Consider the following 20110-nt stretch of genomic DNA (forward strand, 5'->3'; position numbering starts at 1 on the left):
ATGCACGTATCTCTTCAAGTTAGTGTTTTCCTTTTCTTCGGATAAATGGATCACACAGTAGTTTTATTTTTAATTATTCAAGGGAACTCCATCCTGTCTTCCGCAGGGGCTGCACCAGTTTGCATCCCCACCAACAGGGCACAAGGGTCTCCTCCTTCTCTCTGCTTCCTCGCCAGCATTTGTTATTTCTCCTCTTTCTAGCCGTTCTAACGGGTGTGAGGTCATATCTCGTTGTGGTTTTGATTTGTATTTCCCTGATAGCTAATGCTGTTGAGCAACTTCTCATGTACCTGTTGGCCATTTGCATATATCTTCTTTGGAAAAACGTCTATTCTGTCCATTTTTAAATCAGATTTTTGTTTGTTTTTTTTTTCTATTGAGTTGTAAGAGTTCTTTATGTATTTTGGGTATTAGCCACTTATCAGATAATAGGATTTACAAATATTTTCTCCCATTCTCCCATAGGTTGCCTTTTCGTTTCGGTGATGGTTTCCTTTGCTCTGCAGAAGGGCTCAGTAAGATGGAGTCCTTATTTATTTTTGCTTTTGTTTTTTTGTTTGTTTTTGCATTGGTGTCAGATTCAAAAATCCATCACCAAGAGTTATGTCAAGGAGCTTACTATGTTTTCTTCTAGCAGTTTTATGGTTTCAGGTAAAGATGGTGTTTCTTTTTTTTAATATTTTATGTATTTATTTCAGAGAGAGCATACACACACGTGGGGAGGAGCAGAGGGAGAGGGAGAGAAGCCCAAGCAGATTCTGAGCTGTGGGCAGAGCCTGGCATGGGGCTCAACCCCCGGACCCTGGGATATGATCCAAACTAAAATCAAGAGTTGGCTGCTTAACCGACTGAGCCACCCAGGTGCCCCTAGATGAGGTTTCTGACTGTCTGTTGATGGCCTGAGTGCTGAGCTCTGTGGGAGGGCTCCCGGGGGCCAGCCTGGAGAGGGTCCACAGGAGATTCTAGGCCTCTTCCACATCTGTCTGGAGCCCTCATCCACTCTTGGAGGCCCCATGGTGCCAGGAGCAGAGTGGGGGTGCTGCAGGAGGAAGCGTGAGGAAAGTAGGGGAGCTCAGAGCCAGCCAGTGGCCCAGCCCCCTCTTCTCCACCCTCCTGACTGTCCCCGAGGCTTGGAGCAGGGTGGCCCAACTCCCTGAGCATGAAGAAGCTCAGCAAGACTTGGCTAATTCCAGAAACTCCAGGCCCAGCCTCAGGCACCAGTCTTGACATGACTCCCTGCTTTCCCAGCCCAATCTAGGTGTGCTCCGTGGTGCATTTGGAATAAGGCGTGGTTGAAAGGGTACAGTCACTTTTCTGCACCTTCACTCTCACGGTCCTGGCCCAGACAGACCAGTTGTCATAACCACAAGGTCTCCTTGCCCACCGGTGTCCCTTGGAGCAAAAGGTCTTCCAGCCCAGGTCTTTGGGTAGTGGTGTTGCATCACACAGCCGAGGAGCTACCATCTTCCTAAATGTCTCTAAGGATCTCCCAAAATAGGCCAAAAATGGGGGTGGGGGGCAGATACCTCCTATGTCTGCAGCCCCTGGGGAAGGGGCTTCCTAGGAGTCAGGGCCAGCAACTAGCCAGATGCAGGCGGAGCCCCTGCAGGTGCCCCCTAGCTGCAGGTGCTTTTCGCCATTTAGGCTCCGTTCAAGTCACCAGACCCCCGCGGCCCAGCGGCTGGAGGACAGACACCAGGAGGGAAACTGGAGACCTGAGTCCTGGTTCACCGTCTGCCTCATCTTAGCCGCGTGGCCTTAGCCAGCCGGGTGGCCTTGAGCTCTATGAACGTAATAAATGCTCACAGGGAGCATGCGGTTGCTGCCGTCTGCCCTGACGCTTCACTGGAGGCAGGAGACGATGGACGTGCTGTCAACAGGAGTCTCCAACAAGAGGACGACTGGGGAGCTGTTGGCACACTGTAAAGCGCCACGCCGGCTGAGGCGTTCTTACCGTCCGTTCGAGGAACTTCAGGGAAGTGCTCCACGTAGGCAGGTGTGCATGTGGGAGTGTGTGCCCACGGGCACACGGGCTCCTCTTCCAGAGTGGAGATCCAGCACCCAAGCCCTGGGGGATCCTCCTTTCATGTGAAATTCTCGGCTTCCTCATCAGCGGGAGTTACTTTCCTTCCATGGTCGGGGTCTCCAAGGAGCTCTGTTCTGGGCCACGTAAGCATCTGCCCTGAGGATGTCCCCACTTCACAGCCCAAAGGCCCTCTTCTTCTTACGTCTGGAAGCACCTCCTGGCCCAGTATGTGGGAGGTGGTCAAGCGGGCCACTGAGCCGCCCTCGGACTTCCAGCATGGGGTGCGGGGTGCCGAACTTAGCGGGATCGTCCTGACCCTCGACTATGCTCTTCCAGGAACTGGTGTATCCTCTGAGATTCCGGGATTATTTCATGTCGAAACCTTCTTAGGCTCCTTCCCAGGATGAGCAGTTATAGGGACAGTGGGGTCAGCCTCTGGGTTCAAAAGCTGTGACCACAGAACAGGGGGCTCGGAGGGCAGGATAGTCATGCCTCTGACTTGTCTGACATGAAAGAGAGATGGCCAAGGTCTGGGGGGTGTCCTTTGCCACGGGGTCTGTCCTCACAAGAGGTTAACACCTGCCGGGGATTTCCTTTCCAAAATGTAACAGAGATGTGTACACATGAAACTTTAGGTCCTTGCTCCCCAAACCTGTCCTAAGAAGCTAAGAAAACCCACTTGTCAGATGTGAAGGGGGAGGAGATTCCAGAGAAGATTTTCAGAAAATCCACGTTTTCCTGCAGGTTAGCAGTGAGGCAGGGAGCAGGGCGTGGAGAGGAGCTGGCTTCCCAAGGGCCACGGTGGTTTGTTCCCACGGCAGATGTCATGGAGCGCCCGCCGGCGGCAGGGTGCTGGGGTACACAAGACATTTTGCGCCCTGGTGCCCGATAGCGCCGGGAGCCGCGGGGGCCTGACCCTCCCACCAGCCTGGGACTCAGACTTGGAGCCTCGAGCCCAACAGGGCAAGATGCCTCCTTCACCGGAGCTGTGAGCTCCCTGGAGGATGTAGCACCATCTTGAAAGACCCACAAGCTACAGCCTGGGGTTTTTATGGTCTTTTCTAATTGGGCTGCAGATGTCCAGATGCTTTGGAACCAGAAACTGGATCCGAACTACCCACATTTCTTACTACTGCCCTGGTTGATACAGGCCCCCAGTTTCCACCTCTCAGAGGCGACGAGGGACACTAACCATTATTAACCAGATCTCTGAGAAACTCTGCACTCCCAGGACGGGCATCAAAACTTTCATGGGTTGGGGGTGGGGTTTTTTTACATTTTAAAAATTCAGGTGATAGAAGATGCCCGACACCTGACGTCAGGTTGTGCCTGTTGTGCCTCACCTGCCCGAGTAGACCGATCCACCAGCCTCTGTCCTTCGGTTTGCAAACTGGGATTCCCTCCTGAGTAGGTGCTGCTGGCCTCAGGGTGCTGGGATGGAATCATGGGGCCGTGCCTCCCTGGCCTTAAGGACACCCCAGCAGACCCCCCACCACCACAGCCACCTCCAAACAGAACGGGCTAGCTCTTTGCCCGGATGTCAGGGCTTTGGCTTGGGGAGCAGGGGGTGGCCCTGCTCTCCACACTCCACACGAACCTACGTGCCAGAGACAGGAAAGGAGGACCAGCCCAGGGTGGGACCCCCTGCTCCCCGCCAGAGCGGGAGTGGGGCCCAGGAGGAGACCGGGATCGGCACTCCTGCTGCTGAAGTCCCACCTTGAGTGACTCAGGCCCAGAGGCTCTCGTCTCTCCCTCCCTCCCTCTCTCTCTCTCTCTCTCTCTCTCTCTGACTCAAACTGCTCAGTAAGCAGCTCCTCTCGCCCAGAGAACTCCCCGCGCCCTGGGGCCCTGATTGTCCCCTGCTGGGCAGCCCCTGCTGAGTGAGGCTGAGCTCCCCAGACCCCCCGAAAAAGTGGAGCGCAGCACCGTGAGGCCCCCTCCGCCCCCTGGGACGAGCCAGCGGCGCCTGTGCCCGGTCCTGGCTAAAATCCCAGGAAGACGAAAGAGAGCCCCTGCATGCCGGGCACAGAGGGGGAGCAGGAGGCAAAGGGGGTCTGTCCTCGAGGCATTTTCCATACAGGTCCTTTGTCGGGGCCTCGCCGGGCCCCGCGTGTGTGCTCTGGCTCTCAGGAGGAGAGGAGGGCGTGGGGATTCCACTGCTGAAGGTGGCCCTGCCGGCACCCGCTGGGTGTGTGACTCGCTGGGGAAGAGCCGGGTGTGTCCTGCTGGGAGCCGGTTTGGCCAGCCCCACCTTGCTGGCAGAAGCGTGTTTCAAAATGGGCTAATAGCTGGGGACACAGACACTCTTTTCATCTCGGTCTGCCCAGCACATGCCTGCCTCCCTCTGTCTGGTCAGCCGCGGCTGGAGGAGAACCCTCCAGACTCAGCCAACCAGCTCGGGAGGCCCCGGTCAAGAGGTTAGGGTAGGAACCCCGGTCCCCCACGGCCGGAAGCCACACGCGGGGCCACCCCCACACGCGGGCTTGCCTCCTCCGGAACCCCTCCGCCTTCCTGGCGGCTCGTTTCGTTGCCAAGGATCCCCTGTGCCCACGGAGGCCCGAATTCCCGTCCCCGGCACACATTCCCACGGCAAGTCAAGGCACTCCTTTGGGCGCTTGCGATGAGGCCAGCCCTGTTCTAGGCACGGCGAAGGGCGTCTTTACCCCGGAGGACTTGGGGAAAATGACCATCGCCAACCAAAGAACGCAGGAGGTCACAGCCAGTGGGGGTGTGCAGATGGGTCAGTCCGGCTCTGGGCCCAACGGGGATCCGGAGAAGGGACCTTGGTTGGGTCAAAGCAGGCTTTGCGCAGGTGACTGGAGAAGAGGCCTCGGAGAAACAGGATTTGGGAGGAGGGGCAAGGGAAGCGATGCAGGATGGAGGAGAGGCTGGCGGGCGCAGGCCGCGGCCCGTGTCATCAGACGGCATCAAGCTGTATGTTGGGGGGGGCAGGGGTGACCGGACAGACAAGGGCCCAGGCTGGTGAGTTTGTCTTGCAGCGGGCTTGTCAAGCAAGGAAAGCTGTGTCCGAGGAAGGTCAAGTGGATGGCACCACCAGGAAGGCCCCCGGGTCCCAGAGGCCAGTCGGGGGCTGGCGGGAGGCCCTGGAATTGTTGAGCAGCGATCTGAGGCCTGCTGGGGCCGCGGCCTGGGTGGTGGGAGGGGGAAAGGAGGAGTCAGAAGGGATTCTCAGTTGGAAGGACAGAAGGATGCCATCTCTTCCTGAATGGCTGGACACTGTCGCGTCCCAGGACCTTGGGCCAACTGGAGCTCCTCCAGGTCGGGGGCCTCTTCGGACTCTCTCAGGGAGAAACTGACTCTAGTCAGTTCTTTGAGGCCCTGGGCCTTGTCCGTGTTAGTCTGGTCACCCTCCCAGACTCAGTTTCCTTGCCTGCCAAGTGAGAGGGTTGGCCTCTGAGCCTTCCTGACGTGAGGAGGAGCCGGAAGAGGGGGCAGGACTCAGCAGGATATAAATGACACGGTTTTCCAAGAATGAAGGGGAGAAAGGGGAGAAAGGGAATGCCAAGACCTAGGTCATCAGCAGAAGGGGGGCAGAGCAGGGCCTGGGCGGGAGGGGCTTCTTGCAAAGGGCAGCTCTGTCCAGGGCATCTGGAAGGTGGCTCCAAGTGCCGACCTCCCGAGACCCCGTGGTCTTCCAGGTGGAGAAACATGTCTCTCTGGGCACACCCTGGGCTTCCCCTAGTGTCGGGCCCAGCCTGGTCTCTGGTTGAGGGTCAGCTCTGCCCACCCCGCCGCCCGGGAAGTCGAGCTTCCAGCCTCTGGAATGTTCCGATGCATGGGCCATCCGTGGAGGCTGGAGTTTCCCAAGGAAGCCTGAGATAACCAGACGGGGGGTGTGTGTGTCTCACTGTCCTTTGTATTCAAAGCAGAGGACCTGCCAGCAGATCACTATCTGAGTGTGGGGGTGGGCCTGGGAGCCCCGTTGTCGGCGTCGGCAGTGGAGCGCTCCCCGCTGCTGGGGGCACATGTGCACGCTGCTCGGATTCCGGCCCAGCTGCGGCGGCTCGCTCAGGACCTGGGGGGCGGGGGGGGCGGGCATCCTCGCGGGGCACGATGACTGCGAGGCCGACCGGCGTCCGGGGCCTGGGGGCCAGAGGCAGCTAACCCTCCCGCAGCCTGGTGAAGAAGTGTCCTGCCCCACATGCAGCCGGCACCCACGTCAGGAACACCCCGTCGCCCCGTCATAAAGCCGAACCCGCTAACCACGCTCCCCGGAACCCTACTGAGCCCCGTTCCGCAGCCGCGGGGTGAGCCCAGCGGAGGGCGGCCCCTCTCCCGCACCAGCCTGCATGGGCTCATCCATGTGCGATCCTGCTCCCCCTTTCTTATGGCTCGGGTCGTATAAAGCCCTCGGCCAGGTCCTGGAGGCCACCGTCTGTCTCCCGCCTGAGCACCGGAGGGCCACAGATGTCCCTACTGAACAAACATTTACGTCATGCGCTGTCCCAAGCACTTCACAAACATCCATTCACTGCATTCTTCCCACACTGGGTACAATTATAATCCTGGTTTTATAGATTCAAAAACAAAACAAAACTAAGGCGTGCTGTGTTTAATTAAGGTAGCCAAGGCCACCCATCGGGTCGTCGCTCAGCCCGGGCGGTGCAGCTCCAGAATCCCTGGTCTTGACCGTCGGGCCTCCCTCTGCCTGGGGGGCTGGAGCAATGTAGCTGGGGTCCCCGGATTCCAGCCTGATAGAAACCTGGAAAGGTCACGGGCCATTGGTCTGAGCCTGGGAGGGAGACCGGACCCCCTGCCATACGGGGACGGGAAAGGGCCCGGCAAGGAGGAAGCCTGGCTACACCCCACCACCCCCGCCCAAGGACAGCACAGGGTCATGACGGCGGGAGGCACCCACGGCTGTCCTCAGCCCCCAGCCGCCGTGACACCGGGGCCTGGGTGACGCCGCTGGGGTGTGGCTGGCGGGGGGTCAGGAAATGCAGTCCCACCGGGTCATTCTGCCTCCTCCACCACAGCTGCTCCCCCCGCGCCCAGCGCCCTTCCCTGGGGCTGCCCACCCTCGCCGAGACTTGGCAGGGCCGCCCGCTGCTCCTTTTCCCAGCACAGGAGAGCAGAGCCCAAAGCCTCTGTCAGGCTTAATCAGCATGATCACATTTTCGCTGGGTTTGGTCCAGGATGAGCCTTTGGGCTCCTCATCAGGTGTCTGAGATGACGTCCAGGAGCGTCATTTACTGAGAACAAGAGAGCTCCTTGTTGCATTTCCATGTACGGCCTAGCCGGCCCCATGGGAGTGCTCAGCTTGCTCTCGCAAGTGCCATCATCACCTTCCCCACCCAGGGAGGATGGAGTGCGGAGGGGTGTGGCCACTGGCCTAAAGCCGGGGAGGCCTAATTGCATATTTTGTGCGAGGTGCACATTCCATGTCAAACATGCTCAGAAAATTGCCCCACTCCTCTTCGCTCTGCCTGTTATTGTCCACTTTGGCCTCCCCGGCACCTGCACACCTGTTCCCTTTGCGGTAGGTTGGTTTGACCCAGTTTGGGGAAGAAAACTGTGCCCGCCTGAATGCCCAGCCGAGCGTGTGGGTGGACGAGGTGGGAGCGCCACTGCCGACGTTAACAGTGTGTGGCTGCTGACTTTTGGGTGCCACTTGTGACTGGGACCTTGACCCATGGGGCGTTTCCCCCACAGAGATGAAAGGCCACTGGCCAAGACAAGGCCCTTCCCAGCCTTTTGCGGCTACAGCTGGTGGGAAGGACAGTGAGCCAGTTGCCCCACCACGTCCCCTACACGCGTGCACACACGCACTCACACTCATGGGGTGGGGCAGGCAGGCTCTGGGCTGCTAGACTTGGCCTTGGCTCATCCCAGCAAAGGTGAGATCCAAGTCAGCACCTGTGTGGAGACACTTTATCTCTGCAGACTCGGTGTTGCCCTCTAGTCAGAGGACAAGTCGGAGCACGCAGACCCACCACCAGCCTGTGAGCTCCTGGGAAAGTCCCCCCTTCCACAGATCAGTTCCGAGCCCGTCCTCACCCAGTCTCCAGCTTTGCAGGCTCTCCCCGGGGGGGCGGGGGGGGGCCTGCCTCCCCAGGTGAGCTCACACAGAGCCCTGGGGGTCGCCCCATATTTTCCTGCCAGATGGAGCCTCTGCCCAACCTCTCCCTCCTGCCAGCCTGACAACAAAGCCCAGAAGACCCCCGCCCCTTGCACCCCACCCTAAGCCCCTGGGCCGGAGCCCTTGTAAAAGAGAGCCCAGGAGCAGAAGCGTTTGCTCCCTTTGGCCTGTGAGGGGTTCCCCTGGAGGGCCTGTTACCATTTGCTTCTTGCCCTGGCAGAGGAGAGGCAACAGGAGTTCAGCAAAAAATAATAATAATAATAATAATTATAATAACAGTGCAAAACAGTTCTGGCCGAAAAAGGAGGAATTTCCCCACGCTGCGTACCGATAACCCAGGGAGGCTGGCTGTGTTGGAGGCTGCTGGTAGCTGGGGATGGTACGGGGGGCCGAGCGGGGACGTGGGGGCCTGAGCACATGCCCATCCCTCTCTGAGTTGGAAGTCCCCTGTCTTCTCTGGGCCTCTGACTCCCAGGTAGGGCTGGATGAGTGGCTTCCCCCCACAGTAAGGAGCGCATCACAGCCCAGCATCCCTGTGCTGTTTCTCAGCACCACATGTGTCTCTGCTCCCTGCATCGCACTCAGAGAGCTTACGTGCCAGCGTATGCTATTCTGTTCCTTTAAAAAAAATTTTATTTTATTTTATTTTTAAAGATTTTATTTATTTATTCATGGAGACACTGAGAGAGAGGCAGAGACACTGGCAGAGGGAGAAGCAGACTCCCTGTGGGGAGCATGATGTGGGACTTGATCCTGGGACCCCAGGGTCACGCCCCGGGCCAAAGGCAGGTGCTAAACCCCTGAGCCACCTGGGCGTCCCTGTCCCTTTTTATTTTTTTAATTTTTTAAAAATATTTTTCCATTTTTTTAAAATGAGAGTCACAATCAGCTAAATCGATGTCATAATCCATAATGGGTCACAACCTGCAGTTTGAAAAATAATGATGTATGAGATGACGGCCAAGGTGCCTTCCACTGCAAACATCCCGGGATCCCACGATCATCGTGACACAGGCCGGGGCAGGCCCACGTCCCGTGGAATCCCCGGTCAGGAACCTGGACTGAGCCTTTCTCCCTTTCTCTGAGCAGATCTACAACGGGACCCTCAAGCGGGAGAATGACAACCGGCGCTTCAGCTCCTACAGCCAGATGGAGAACTGGGGCCGGCACTACCCACGGGGCACCTGTACCACCACCGGCGCCGGCAGCGACATCTGCTTCATGCAGAAGATCAAGGCGAGCCGCAGCGAGCCGGACCTCTACTGTGACCCTCGCGGCACCCTGCGCAAGGGCACGCTGGGCAACCGGGGCCAGAAGACCACCCAGAACCGCTACAGCTTCTACAGCACCTGCAGCGGCCAGAAGGCGGTCAAGAAGTGTCCCGTGCGCCCGCCCTCCTGCACCTCCAAGCCGGACCCCGTGTACGTCCCACCCATCTCCTGCAACAAGGACCTGTCCTTTGGCCACTCAAGGGCCAGCTCCAAGTAAGTGCCTCCAGGCTGCGTGGGGGGCGGCGGGCAGGCTGGGGGCCGGGCTGGGGGCCGGGCTGCACTCTGCGAGGCAGCTGCTCACGATAGGAAGGACCACCTCGGTCCCCAGGACGTTCACCGTCCCCGCCAGGGGGTGTTCCTGGCCTTGGGACACTCTCCGTGAAGCGGGGAGACCGAACCCCGACAGCAACACGAATGCAGGAGCCTGGAGGTTCTACAGGGTCGCAGGCTGTGGACAGAGCGGGGCTAATGAGAGGACCTGGCCAGGCCGGCGGGGCTCCAAGCCTGCGCCTCCAGACAGCAGCAGCACCTGGGAACGTGTGAGAAATGCTCATTTCCGGGTCGTGCCCAGACCTACGGACTCAGAAACTCTCGGGGCGGGGGGCAGCGTGTGCTTTAACAAGGCCTCCAGGGGACTGGGCTTCTGTGATCTTGGGCGGGCAGCTCTCTGCCCGTGTCCCGAAAGAGCAAAGCCGCGCGCCCTGATGTAGGCCATGGGAGAGGGGGCCACGTTCCACCTCACAGGACAAAAGTCAACCAGGACAGACAGACGTAAAAACCGAGGAACTGGAGCTAGTGCTGAGGAACAGAGGACACGTCTTGTCTCAACACCCAGGGACCATCACGCAGTGAGAAGGAAGGAGACGAAGTGGGGTGTCCTGTAAAGAGCCACAGGCACAGGGTGGCTTGGGCACGGCCACAGCGTTTCGGGGACGGGGGACGTTGGGCCTGCGCTCCGGGGCTCAGAGCTCCATAAGCCTCCAAACTGCTCCTTATCACCTCCTACATTGATTCCTTCATTTGACAAACATTAACGCGGCATCTACGCTGCTCCAGGGCCTGTGGTAAGCGTCGGGGACGGCCCAGAGCTACCCTAGGGCGACAGCATCAGCTGATTAACCGCTTGTCCCAGAGCTCCAGGAGCCTCGCAGGCCTCGTCTCTGATCCTCAAGGCCCCTTCCAGGCAGATGCTGGAACTCCTGAGGTGGAAACGCGCACGGCAAAGTGAACTCAGGGTCACACAGCTGATAGAGCATCCTGTGCTTGTCCCCGCTGTGTCACAGTGTTTTCATAATAAGCTGAGCCCCGCTGTGAAGCTGGACCTCTCCTAACTACTCAAAGGCCATCAGGTGGACTTGGGATGATTTGGAGAAGGACTGAGAAGCCCTCTCCCGTGGAGCAGGGGTGGCGGCGGCATCTAGCCCGGGCTTATTGCCCCAAACCAGAGGCCCTGAGAGGACAAGGCCTGGGTAGGACATGGAAGGGGATGTATGGCAAGCCACTTAGAGATGATGTGACATTTTCTCAATGCAGGGTACGAGCGCTACTGATACCAGAAACACCAGAGAGCTCTGCCCCTTGGGTGATTTTTCCAGAAACGGAGCCAGGATGCCACACTAAACCCACAAATATTTACTGAGCATTTACTATGGCAAGGCTGAGGCTAGTACAAACGAGGAGAAGGCCCCTCCAGAAATGCTGGGGAGACGTCTAGTGGGGGGGGCTGGGGCCCCAGGAGGAGCTGCCCCTGCCCTCGGGAAGTTTCCATCTCTGTGGGGAACCAGGACACACACAGGTGGAAAGGCAGCCTGGCAGTCAGGCACACCTGAGCCCTGATGTGGACTCGGCGACGAGAAGAGTCTGTCTGGGGTGGACCTCGTAGGCGGCTGGAGAGCGTGCGGCAGGCAGAGCAGAGCCAGAGCCTTGGTTTGAAATATGCGATGTTTAGGTCTGTGGCTCCAAAAAGCTGGCTCTCCGCCATTTCATGGGGTCCAACTTAACCCGGGCCCTTGGCTATCGGTGTCAGTGGTCTGCACCTGAACCTGCAGCCTGGGGAAGCCACTGTCGGGAGCACCACAGTGAGCAGGTTTCAGGGCCGCTAGTCTGGCAAAAGGGAGCAAAGCTCTGGATGGGGGAGCTTGGAGGAGAGAGGCAGTTCTGGGGGTCTCTTGCTGTGGTCCAGTGAGAGCCCTCATGGTCACGAGGAAGGCAGTGCCGTGAGGATGGAGCGGGTGTGAGAATTTTTATGTAAGAAGCTGGGGCAGCCCGGGGGGCTCAGCGGTTTAGCGCCGCCTTCAGCCCAGGGCGTGATCCTGGGGTCCCGGGATCGAGTCCCGCGTCGGGCTCCCTGCATGGAGCCTGCTTCTCCCTCTGCCTGTGTCTCTGCCTCTCCCTCTGTCTCTGTCTCTCTCTCTCTGTGTCTCTCATGAATAAATAAATAAAATCTTAAAAAAAGAAGAAGAAGAGGAATTAGCTGGACTTTGGGAGAGATGGAGGCATCGATGGATAGAGACAGAAGGGAGGGAAGATGGATGCATGGACAGGCTCGCAGCGTTCTCTTCCATTTTCCCAGCATCGGGCATAGGCATGAGAGATGGCGAGTGGGTGGGGAGCCCCCGCAGAAATAGGGCCATTTGTCCTCAGTGCACAGCTAATTGACCAGGGCGTCATCGCAGCGAGCCTCTTCCCTCTGGCAGAGCTGCTCCACGGAGCGTTCTCCAAGTGGGCCCGGGGCTGCCTTGTTCTGCTTTGATGAGGCCGTGGCCGCTTGGGCATCCAGGGGGATTTCTGAGCCCCCAGCCTGGGGCCACCAGCCTGCCCTGTGACCCGCCCTCGGCCCATTGCCCACAGGATCTGCAGTGAGGATATTGAGTGCAGTGGGCTGACCATCCCCAAGGCTGTGCAGTACCTGAGCTCCCAGGACGAGAAGTACCAGGCCATCGGGGCCTATTACATCCAGCACACCTGCTTCCAGGACGAATCGGCCAAACAACAGGTAACCGCATACCTTCCTCCCCTGGAGGCTGGAGCAGGGACTGGGTCTGTCAGCCTGAGCCCATTTCGGGGGGGGGGGGGGGCCAGTGGCAATTGCTCCCCTTCACCCTGCCTGGCCGCCTGGGGCGAGGGGTCTGCTGGGCATTGCCTAAGATCACAGCTGGGCAGCTTAGCCCTCTAGCTGGGTGGACATTAGTCAGGCGTGTTTCCTCCACTGGTCGTGGAAGAAACAGCCGTGGGTTCAACAGAAATCCCCTTTCCCGACTGCCACCAGAGAATGTGACTACTTTCCACCCTTCAACTCCCTCCCCACCCCCTTTCCCTCTTTCTGTCTCGTCTCTCTGCCTCTCTGTCTCCCCCCTCCCTCTGCTCTCCATAGCTTGATCCTCTTTCGCACCTGGCACCCACGGGAGATCTCACCATCTCCCGAGTTTGGCTGGCGGGAAGGACACCTGTGGGGCTCTGCAGCGCAGCGCAAGGGCGTAGGGTCCTAGAAGGGTTTCCTAGAGATTCCAGGATCCTTCCGCATCAACGTTCCTGCCACAGGAGAGAGTTCCCGGGGGAGGGTCTGTCCTGCTTTAGGACTCTGTATGCATCCCCTCCCCTGGTCCTCCGAGGAGGGAAGCGGGGCTCCGAGCAGAGGAGTGCCTTCCTGGGGTCTCCTGCGCGGACGTGGGGGAGCGAGCATCTGAGTCCATCTTGCTGTCTTCTGGCCGGTTGCCATTACCCCACGCTGTGTATTTATTTGGGTTGACTTGAATATTTCGGAACTGGCAGTGGACTCCCGGGTCTGAGAACAATCGCTTTGAGTAGAGTCCTTCGATCAGCCTCACGTCCTTGACCGGGCAAGGCGGGCCCCCTGTCCCAACAGGTGTATCAGCTGGGAGGCATCTGCAAGCTGGTGGACCTCCTGCGGAGCCCCAACCAGAACGTGCAGCAGGCTGCGGCTGGGGCCCTGCGTAACCTGGTGTTCCGGAGCGTCACGAACAAGCTGGAGACCCGGAGGCAGAGCGGGATCCGAGAGGCTGTCAGCCTCCTGAGGAGAACCGGGAGCACTGAGATCCAGAAACAACTGACCGGTAGGGAGCCCGAGGCCTGGGGGGCTGGCGGGGTTCCCGGGCCGCTGGCTGCAGCCCCCAGGTGGGGTGTGGGGCAGCCCCTCCAGGCTGGGCTGCAGACTCGGCCCCAGGCTAATGCCTCGGGAGCCCCGCGTACCGGCCTCGGCCAGAGTAGTGGTGTCCACATGGTGCGCACCCGCGAGGGACCGAGGTCTTTTTGAAGATAGAAGGCGAAGGGTGCAAGGCCAGGTCCAGGCAGGATCCAAACTCAGCGGAGCCTGCGATCTGCAGGTGAAGGGAGGAGGGGCGTCAAGGAGACAGACTAACGGGGTCTCAAGCGCCTTCCCGTGCTCAGGCCGGGGCTCCAGAGACAGAAGGAGCTCTGAAGCCCTCAGACTGGACGGGGAGGAGGAGACCATGCACGGAGTGACATGAGAAGTATTTCTGGGGTGACTCTCAGGTGGAAGCCAGAGAACATTAGGCGACTCTGAGTGCTCACATTCATATTAAGAGCCGCGGAGCAGTCAAGTGTGTCGGGATCACTTTCCATATTCCTAATTTTAACCTAGATAAAGAAGTCGAGGTGCTCCCTGCCCTCTAGAACCCGCAGTCTCCTGGGGACGCTGCTGGGAAGCGGGCTGAGGGGGCCAGGAGACGCCAGATGTAGTCAAGCAGGCCCGCTTGGAAGGTGACCTTTCCGCAGGGCTCCGTTGCCGGAGCAGGCTGGGGAGGCACCCGTTGCTGGGCCCTTCCCGAGCCTGGCCTGTGTGGAGCTGACCGTCCCCACCCTGCAGGGCTGCTCTGGAACCTGTCGTCCACTGACGAGCTGAAGGAGGAGCTCATCGCCGACGCCCTCCCCGTGCTGGCCGACCGGGTCATCATCCCCTTCTCCGGCTGGTGTGATGGCAACAGCAACGTGACCCGGGAAATGGTGGACCCCGAAGTCTTCTTCAATGCCACCGGCTGCTTGAGGTGAGAGGAGAGCAGGTCCCCGGGGCTCTTTGTACCCGGCCCCAGGCCTTTCCCCAGGCCGCCCCATCCCGTCCAGGACTCGGCCTTGGCGGAGAGCATGCAAGGCGGGCTGGTCCTCGTGGGCAGACCCCAGGCGTCCCTGACCCCCCCATAAGGATCGGGACTCCGAACCTCCTTAAGGGACCACCGCCGACTTAGGTAGAAACCTAAGAGTGGAAATGCCGGATCTGAATCGCCAAACTGGTTCAACCATGTCCCCTCCCCGCCCCCCCGTCCCCCCAAAAATGCCTTTCATGGACTGTCCTGAAGAGTGTTCTTTTGGGCAAAAGCCTGCGGATTGGCTCCTAATGAGTCACTTCCCAGCTGTGGTGCTAAAACCAGCTGCCATATTCGTCGGCACGAAGGCAGCACTGCTCTGCGCAAAGTCTCCTGCGTCCCACGCGGGAGTGAAGCAAGGCCCCGGGCTGTTGGTGGAGGGACCCGGAGAGGGGTTAGAAGCCGGCTCGTGAGTGCCGGTGTGGAGGTGAAGCGGAGAATGGGTCCCCTGTAGGGCCACGCCTTGCTCTGATGGTGCTCCTGGGAGCCCCAGAATGAGGGCTGCAGTCGGCCTGGGCTCCTGTGGCTCAGCCTCCATCGGTGGCCTCCAGTGAGCAAAGCCAGAGGACCAAGGACTCAATGGGGCACCCGCACCAGGCGAATAGGCCCAGGCTGCTTGGGAAGGAGCCCACGGCTGGGACAGAACAGAGCTTCCATGGGGAAGCAGCACGTGGCCCCCAGCCGAGCACCCCTCGGCTCCATCCTGAGACCCGGCCCCTGGCCCCGGCACCTCCCAGCGCTTCTCCTGCCCCGCAGAGAGAAACTGGGCAGGCCGAAGCTTCCAGCCCCAGTTCGGCAGGTGCCCACAGGTGGGAGGACGTGTGCCTTGGCCTGCCAGCTGCCCCGGAGCCCGTGACAGTCATAAAGTTCCAGGCCTGGGGCCCAGGTGGGCAGACAGGGGGGTGCACGGAGCTGAGCTCAAATGAGAGCCCACCCAGCCTCAGGCAGGAAGGCGCCGCAGAACTGGCCGGAAGACGTTCCCTTCCCTCGTCCTCGTTTCTCTGGCTTCCTCTCCTCCTCCCCGGCCTCCAGCCTCTCCCCATCCCCTCTGCCCCCGCGCCCCCACCTGCGTGGCCCCCGCCCGGCCTCCTCCCTACACCCTCCCCTGCTGCCCTGCCTCCTCACACCCTCCCTGTTCTCTCCCCCAGGAACCTGAGCTCGGCCGATGCCGGCCGCCAGACCATGCGGAACTACACGGGGCTCATTGACTCCCTCATGGCCTACGTCCAGAACTGCGTGGCCGCCAGCCGCTGTGACGACAAGGTGAGGGCGCCCAGCTGGCACCCCACGCCGGCCCCGGGCCTCCGTCCTCCTCTCTGTCCCGAGCTCCGAGGCTCAGGGCCTCCCCCAGCCCGTGAGGGCGGTGCCCTGGACTCACTCCTGTCCCCGGCTCCACGAGGCAGGCCTGTCGGGGCCCTTACGGCATGGCCTGGGGACAGGACGGAGGCCCAGGGACCGGCCAGTGAGGGGGAGGGCTGGGTGCAGAGGGCTCCACTGGCTGGGGCATGGGGGGCAGGGGCAGGTCCCCGTCCCTCGCTTAGAGACACCCCCGTGACGTCTGTTTGTCTGTCTGCGCTTGGCGCGCCCAGAGGTGACCGTGGTCCCAGCTGCCTCATGGGCTGCTTGAAGGGCTCAATGACACAATAAGCAAAGCACGAAGAGGGCCGGGCACCGGGTGAGCTCTCCGAGACCTCCGCGGCTCCCGTGGTCCTGAGGACCCACGCTCGTGCCCCCAGAGACCCTCCCTGCACTGGGGCTCTGGCCCCACCACCGCTTCCCGCTGCCTCCCAAGGAGGCCATTGGCAAAGCCACCCTCCTGTCCCCTCTGGACTTCTGGACACACTGTCACAAAGAGACAGAAAGGAAAAACCACGGAGGGAAGAGAAACTGAGGGCTGAGATGTTTGTAGCACGGCAGGACAGCGACTCGGGAGGACAGCGAGGTCCCGCGGTCCCCAGGTGACCGGGGACTGTCGGGGCATCACGGGCACTGGGTCCCGCACACGGTCTCCCTGTGGAGAGATTTTGTCTCTCCCTCCTCCACTGGAAGTGACAGCGGAGCCTCAGGAGAGACACAGTCAGGGGCTCAGCCAGGTCCCGAGGGGCATCACGTTTTTCTGCTCTGGAAGCGACACCCCGTGTCCTGTGTAACCCGGACCCTGCAGCCCTGAGGCCCTCAAGCCCTAGCGGGGCCAAGCATCACTGGGACAGGGGGTTTGCTGGCCCAAACCCCAGCCTGTCCCCAGGGGACAAATGGGTCAGTGTCTCAGGTCTCACAGCCCGTGCGGACGTGGGGTAGGTCAGGCACCTCTGGTTTGGGGAGCCGAGGACCAGCCAGCCGTGAAAGGGGAATCACAGGGACGTGGGGGCTCCAGGGCTTTGGAGCCTAAATACGTCAAGGCCAGTCCTGGAATACCTGCCAGGACAGGTGTGTTCTCAGGAGCCCGGCCCGACCGCCGGCACAGTGGCTGTAGCGGTAGAAGCAGTGGCCGCTGCCAGTCGTGTCCTACTATGTGCTGCCCCGTGGCGGGCGCTTCCAGGCGCTTCTGATCTGCCCAGTAGCCCAGTGAAGTAGGTGCCACAGTCCTGTTTTACGACTGAGAACCCGGGGCCGGGAGGGGAAGCAAGCCACACCCCGGCTGGGAAATGATAGAACTGGATTCAAATCCAGGCTCGGGGAGGTCCGGGGGGTTGCTGCAGACGGTGGCGGCTGCCCGTGCCCGTCCCTCCTGGGGCCCCTGGCTCGTTGGCTCGGGCAGGCGTGCGCCCGGGAAGCCCTCGGGCCGGGCCAGGCTCAGCCGCCCTGCTTCTGCTTGGCCCCTAGTCCGTGGAGAACTGCATGTGCATCCTGCACAACCTCTCCTACCGCCTGGACGCGGAGGTGCCCACGCGCTACCGCCAGCTGGAGTACAACGCGCGCAACGCCTACACGGAGAAGTCCTCCACCGGCTGCTTCAGCAACAAGAGCGATAAGATGATGGTGAGCACGGCCCCCTCGCGGAGCCAGGGCCCCTGCCCGCCACGCACCCCGCTGGCCCGCTGCCCGGCCCACCCTTTCCCCTCTGTCCCCACGCCCACCCCCCGAAGCCTGAACGCAGCCAGAGGGCCCAAGCGCAGGCCAGAGCCCGGGCCCTGGGCGGCTCTGCTCTCTGGGAGCTGGGGACTGGCCTTCCGTCCTGCACACAGTGGGGATCTGTGCTCTCCACGCTCTGGGAGCTCCGACCACCCAGAGATCAAAAGCTCCAGCCCCGTTTGCAGAGCTTTCCCCTCTTACGCGTGCTTGGCAAGTCTGGCCCGGCCTCCCCATGACCCGGGAAGGTTTGGGGCTAGCCAGCCCTCCGAGCCCCCCTGGCCCAGTTGCCACCAACTCCCAAGCCTCCCAGGTTCTCCCCCAGAAGCGGGAGGGGGCTGTGGACGCAGGGTCAGGCTCCCCCCACTGGGTGCAGCTATGGAAACTGGGCCCCAGACCCGGGTGAGTCAGGCTCGGGATCTGACTCCGGGAGGGGAGGAAGCACCGTGGTGTGAGACCCCAAAGCCGCCCGGAAGGTCTGGGCAGAGCTGGCCTGCGGCACCCGTCCCAGGATCCCGAGATGGTCTCTGCCCCCCTCAGAGACAGCCCCGCTCACCTCTGCGGAGCCTCCCATCAGAAGCAGCACCCTGAGGTGGGGGGCACCCAGATGCTCCCTGCTGACCTGCCCTCTGTCCCCAGAACAACAACTACGACTGCCCCCTCCCGGAGGAAGAGGCCAACCCCAAGGGCAGCAGCTGGCTGTACCACTCGGATGCCATCCGCACCTACCTGAACCTCATGGGCAAGAGCAAGAAAGACGCCACCTTGGAGGCCTGCGCCGGCGCCCTGCAGAACCTGACGGCCAGCAAGGGGCTGGTGAGGAGCGGCCTCCTCCCTCCCCGCCCGCCGCGCCCCCCGTCGCTCCAACCGAGGCCTGGCTCGCCTCCCTTCTCTGCCCTCCCACAAGCGTGTCCAGGGTCTGAGCCCTGTCGGACACCCGTGGGCTTCGGAGCTCGCTCCTACAGACACGCACAGAGGCAGCATCACATGTGCCGGGGGAGCGATGAGGAAGGAGAAGCGGCCCAGGCCCCTCTAGGAACTCGCAGGCGGGGGCTGGGGGGGACCCACGCCCGTGGGATTCCCTATGTGCCCGCGGAGTCCCCTGTGCCTCGTGACTCCTGACCCCACGCTGGGCCCTGCCTGGGGGGTGGGGAGGACACAGGGATGGAGCATGTTTGTGGCAGGAGGGGTCTCTCGTGTGTGGAACCGGCAGAGGGGAAATGGAGGGTCGGGAGCACGGGCAGGTCTAGAGGAAAGCGGGGCCGACTCAGTAGATGGAGAGGCCAAAGCGAGGCTGGAGGACCTGGCGGGCGGCGTGGCACGGAGCACGGGGCCGCTGGGGTCTGCAGGCGTCGGTGGGGAGGCAGCCGGCCATCCCTCCTCTTCACTTAGCACAAAAGAGAATCAGGTGGAAGCTGGACCAGGGTGAGCGGAGGGAAGGAAGGAACTTTCCTGACCTGACTATGAGAGGATGCAGCTGGGGGTCTGCAAGAACTGCAGGCCAGTCTGGGAGCAGGCGACCGCCAGGTGGCTTTGTCGCTAGAGACACAGATGAGCGGACCTGCTTGCAGGGGCCCTGGGCTGTAGCTGCACCTGCGCACCAGTCCGTCCTGGGCAGGACCCAACACATAACGTATTGGGTTCTACGGAGGCGTGGAAGCTGGAGGGTGGTCGGTGCCCCCTTAACTGACAAACACCACGGACCGCATGAGCGCCCCGGCTGGGAACCGTCAGGGAGGCGGGCTGGCTTCCTGGGTGGGCAGCGGCATCGGCCCAGGCACCAGGGCCACTGCAGCGCGGGGCCCGAGACGTGGCTCTCATCACCCTGCGGGCCCAGGCGGGTCCGGGAGTGGAGGTCAAGGTCAGGAAGGTGGTGCATTTTTGCCCGGGAGCTCCGTTGGCTCCTGGGGCGCCAGCACATCTGTCTGTCGTTGCCCGTGATCCCAACACGAAAGAGACAAAGGTGCTGGGGCTCCCTTGTTTGGGATTTCCCGGCCGGGTCCACCGCGGCCCCCGGGCAGCCCCAGGCGGGAAGGCCCTCACCCGGCCCTTCTTTCTCAGATGTCCAGTGGCATGAGCCAGCTGATCGGGCTCAAGGAGAAAGGCCTGCCCCAGATCGCTCGCCTCCTGCAATCGGGCAACTCTGATGTGGTGCGGTCCGGAGCCTCGCTCCTGAGCAACATGTCCCGCCACCCCGTGCTGCACAGAGCGATGGGTAAGTGCCCCCCCAGCCCCGGACCGCCGCGCGCCCCCGGGGCCTCCAGCTAGGACTTGGCAGACGCGCCACTTTCCAGAGCCGGCTGCAAGGCCACCCTCTCACCCACCCGAGGGCGGGTATTCCACGACTGAGGCTGGGAGGCAGCAAGGGCAGGTCACCCCGAGATGGGGAGCAGGTGTGCAGAGGTCGCAGCTGGGTCCCCCCCTGCGTTGTTGCTCTGAGGGGTTCCCTTTCCAGGACCCTGGCGAGGGCAGTCGGGGACTGTGGCCCCAGGGGGAGCCCCTCGGCCCCTCCCTCCCCGGGCCC

The 20110-nt window shown here is 61.3% G+C and overlaps 1 protein-coding gene across 1 annotated transcript in view; it reads left to right on the plus strand.

The window, feature by feature from the left end:
* Nucleotides 1-20110, plus strand: part of PKP1 (plakophilin 1) — a 43165-nt gene that overhangs the window by 18317 nt on the left and 4738 nt on the right. Inside the window, exons 3-10 of the mRNA XM_026018033.2 lie at nucleotides 9216-9610; nucleotides 12248-12392; nucleotides 13263-13470; nucleotides 14244-14421; nucleotides 15666-15780; nucleotides 17341-17496; nucleotides 18226-18402; nucleotides 19648-19801. Of these exons, the coding sequence (XP_025873818.1) occupies nucleotides 9216-9610; nucleotides 12248-12392; nucleotides 13263-13470; nucleotides 14244-14421; nucleotides 15666-15780; nucleotides 17341-17496; nucleotides 18226-18402; nucleotides 19648-19801 (1528 nt within the window). The remainder of the gene's footprint in view (nucleotides 1-9215; nucleotides 9611-12247; nucleotides 12393-13262; nucleotides 13471-14243; nucleotides 14422-15665; nucleotides 15781-17340; nucleotides 17497-18225; nucleotides 18403-19647; nucleotides 19802-20110) is intronic.

Source organism: Vulpes vulpes, chromosome 13, assembly GCF_048418805.1.
Source record: "Vulpes vulpes isolate BD-2025 chromosome 13, VulVul3, whole genome shotgun sequence".
Lineage (NCBI taxonomy): Eukaryota > Metazoa > Chordata > Mammalia > Carnivora > Canidae > Vulpes > Vulpes vulpes.